At 40.8% G+C, this 3,300-nt stretch overlaps 1 protein-coding gene across 1 annotated transcript; it reads left to right on the top strand.

Annotated features, from left to right (window-relative positions):
* Positions 1-327: 327 nt before the first annotated feature.
* On the top strand, positions 328-3,300 carry LOC130169455 (histone H2A.V). Its single transcript, XM_056376232.1, has 5 exons — positions 328-480; positions 1,552-1,629; positions 1,748-1,861; positions 1,988-2,117; positions 2,307-3,300. The coding sequence occupies exons 1-5, from the start codon at positions 478-480 to the stop codon at positions 2,366-2,368; spliced, it is 387 nt and encodes a 128-aa protein (XP_056232207.1). The 5' UTR covers positions 328-477; the 3' UTR covers positions 2,369-3,300.

The raw sequence follows: 3,300 nt of genomic DNA, 5'->3' as shown, positions 1-3,300 counted from the left end.
TGGATAAATTGTGAGTGCCCTTACGCTGAAATTAAAGAGTTAATCCAGAAAGCGGCCTCCTGATTATGTATTTTGTACATTTTTGGGATGGATGCCCCTGGAAGGACACTCCACACACACACACACACACACACACACACACACACACACACACACACACACACACACACACACACACACACACACACACACACACACACACACACCGCACTCATAGTCCCGCCTACTTGTTGGTTTCGTGCGCAAAGGCAGGCACGACGATCTCAGGGTGGGGGATGGGTGACAGCTCTGCAAGCCGCTTGGCGATTGGTCGAAACCGAGATTCGAAGTAAGAACGCACACTATGATTGGCCTTCCAGACTCCCACGAGGGGTCGCATGCAAAAGATTTGCGAAAGGGTTTATTGTTTCTTTGCTTTCGGGAGCCGAAATTGTTTGCTATCTACTCACTTCTACAATCAAATAACGACAAGGAAAAATGGTACGTTGGCTTCGGCTGATGCTAAATGCATTATCGGGGATGTCGTTGCATTTGTATTGTAATTATTGTGCAACTGTAGAAAGTGCTGTTTTGAATTTGAACTGAGGAAATTCGACCAGAAGCTGTGTGGTTAAAAAGCTCGCTAAAGCGCTAACTGTCAGCTAACAGGTTAGCATTAACATTAGCGCGAGAAGTCCGAGTTTTGTTGCTTTCCAGTCAAAGATAACTTCATATTTTTATGCGACGAGTTGTTCGGATGGTTGGTCTTTTACAGAAGTGGAGTGCATCACTAGAAATATAAACTCTGATTCATATAAAAGTGTTATTTGACGCAGTGTTGCCTCTGAAATGTGGATTAGCAACCATTAGCAAGCTAAGTTTAGCTATTTCATTGGCTTAACGGTCGGTTAGTAGATCATAAGTCTTTGATAATTGGTCTGTAATCAAGGAGAGCGGAGTAAACCCGAGAGGGTGATTTCTGTGCACCTTAGTGAATTCGTGAGGCGAACTTTTTTCCTGTTGAAATTCGTGAATGAAAACTTAAAAGCTGACCGTCTTAAAGCGCCGCGTCTGTTTTCTATTTGCCGCGGGGTCGGAGGCATCAGTCCGCTGACAGCGTCTCATGTTTTTGTCAGAATGGCAGGGTATTAGCTTGGTCTACTTAGTCAATTAATTGTTACTCTATGCATGTGATATCTGGCAACCAGTATTGTTGCCGCCTTCGATTTGTTATGTTTTATGCTGGATTGGCGGGAAAGCATAACAGTTTAGCCGGGCATCTGTAACGTTACCCATAGAACCGCTAATGCGGTGCGTTTAATACCGTCCTTCTGATTTGTTGAATTACCTTTTTTGAAATGTATCCACCTCATGCCCTATTACTTGGTTTTGTTAGCATCTTTGTCCGCAAATTTGAAATTCTAAAAAGCTGTTGTTGTGCTTAGTTTGTGTTATATTCCTGCTCAAATCCAAACACCATAACCTCACACATCTGTAACTTGGTTTTGTTTCTGTTACTTATCTGATTTCATGCTCTTAATGGTTTCCTGTTGTAACTTTCTTTTACAACAGGCTGGTGGCAAGGCAGGAAAAGACAGTGGCAAAGCCAAGGCAAAAGCAGTGTCGCGCTCCCAGAGGGCTGGTCTGCAGGTAAGATTTTCTATCCTCATGTGGCAGTTTGTGGCTTATGTACCATGCGCTCCTTGATGACAGATAGTTTTTCCCTTTGTTTTACTTCAACCACTGTCTTGTGTCTGTTTCCTGTCAGTTCCCAGTGGGTCGTATCCACAGGCACTTGAAGACTCGCACAACCAGCCACGGTCGTGTAGGAGCCACAGCAGCTGTGTACAGTGCTGCTATCCTTGAGTACCTCACTGCTGAAGTAAGCATTCCTTTTTTTGTGCACATATGTGGTCAATGGTAGCAGTAGATGTCACATCATGCAATGTTTCTTTTTGGGATGTTGCTTTTTGCATTAATGTGTATTCATGGTCATTTTTGTTTTCAGGTACTAGAGTTGGCGGGTAATGCCTCCAAAGACTTGAAGGTGAAGCGTATCACTCCCCGTCACTTGCAGCTGGCCATCCGTGGTGACGAGGAGTTGGACTCCCTTATCAAGGCAACAATCGCTGGAGGAGGTGAGCTGAAAGTTTTGTTAACAGATGAATTTTTCATTTTTTCCATCTTTTATCTAGCTTTTTTGTCCAGATTGCATAAGCATTATTTTGTTCTTTCTGTGTGGTTTCCTGATTCTGTACTACACATTTCAGGTCACAGCTATGCCTGCGTGAAACTTTTCATCTCACCAGTTTTGTTTTTGTTTTCAGGTGTCATTCCCCACATCCACAAATCCCTCATTGGGAAGAAAGGCCAGCAGAAGACTGCATAGATGCCATGTTGACCAGAAGTTTCGGGGCTTGGGCTTTGATCGGACCAGGAGTTCACATTTGTTCTTTTTTATTATTAATATTATAGCAAACGAAGAGTGATTGTTAGGCTTTGTGTTGTTATATTTTCCCATAACTAGAAAAAAGTACAGAAAACCCCTTAACGACAACAAACCCTTTGTATGTTATTGTAGAAAGTTTGACTGGGGAGTTCATGATTATTTCAAATGGTGACAGTGAATTTGTTTGATTGGCCTGGGACTCTGTAATGTTTTATACTGAAAAAATTGTTAAACCATTTTTTATATAAAAAAAAAAAACTTGTTTTGTGGTTATTTTCTTGAAGTTACAATATTTACTATAATAAAAGTTTTTAAGGAACTGAGTTTTTTTGAACAACAAATTAGGTAACAACAACTAATGTGAGATGGTGCTTATTTTCCTTTTGACTTACTGTAATCTTTTGAACTGCACAAGAATAGTGATGTATTAAAAGTTGAATTTTTTACATCAAACTGAAAAATGATTGGAAAAAAAATCATTACGACTGTCTGCTACAGTGTCTTGTGTTGGATGTTTAAAGCAGTAAACCTACATGTTTGACAGTGTGACTCTTGGCTGCTGTGACCAGGTGACACTGGTCCTGCAGTTTTAATGTCACTGTGGAAGAAGTGTCCTGTCGTTTGTCAACCTCATATCATGACTGGATTTAGTTGGTACCCTGCTATGTGGAGAGGATGAATCAAAGATTTTAGATCTGACAGATTTGAACCACATCAGTGCTTCACACCTTTACCTCCAATACCGAAATGTCCCTATACCTAAAGACCATTACAGTTTTCAAGTAAAGAAGTTAGAACCTTTTTTAAAAGCTACGTGTTCAGGGAAATGACTTTGCATATTTTATCTTTGAATAAATACTATTTGCATGTTG

Source organism: Seriola aureovittata, chromosome 5 (genome assembly GCF_021018895.1).
Source record: "Seriola aureovittata isolate HTS-2021-v1 ecotype China chromosome 5, ASM2101889v1, whole genome shotgun sequence".
NCBI classification, from domain to species: domain Eukaryota; kingdom Metazoa; phylum Chordata; class Actinopteri; order Carangiformes; family Carangidae; genus Seriola; species Seriola aureovittata.
Note: the sequence above shows the minus strand (reverse complement) of the source record. Positions and strands in the feature narration are given on the sequence as shown.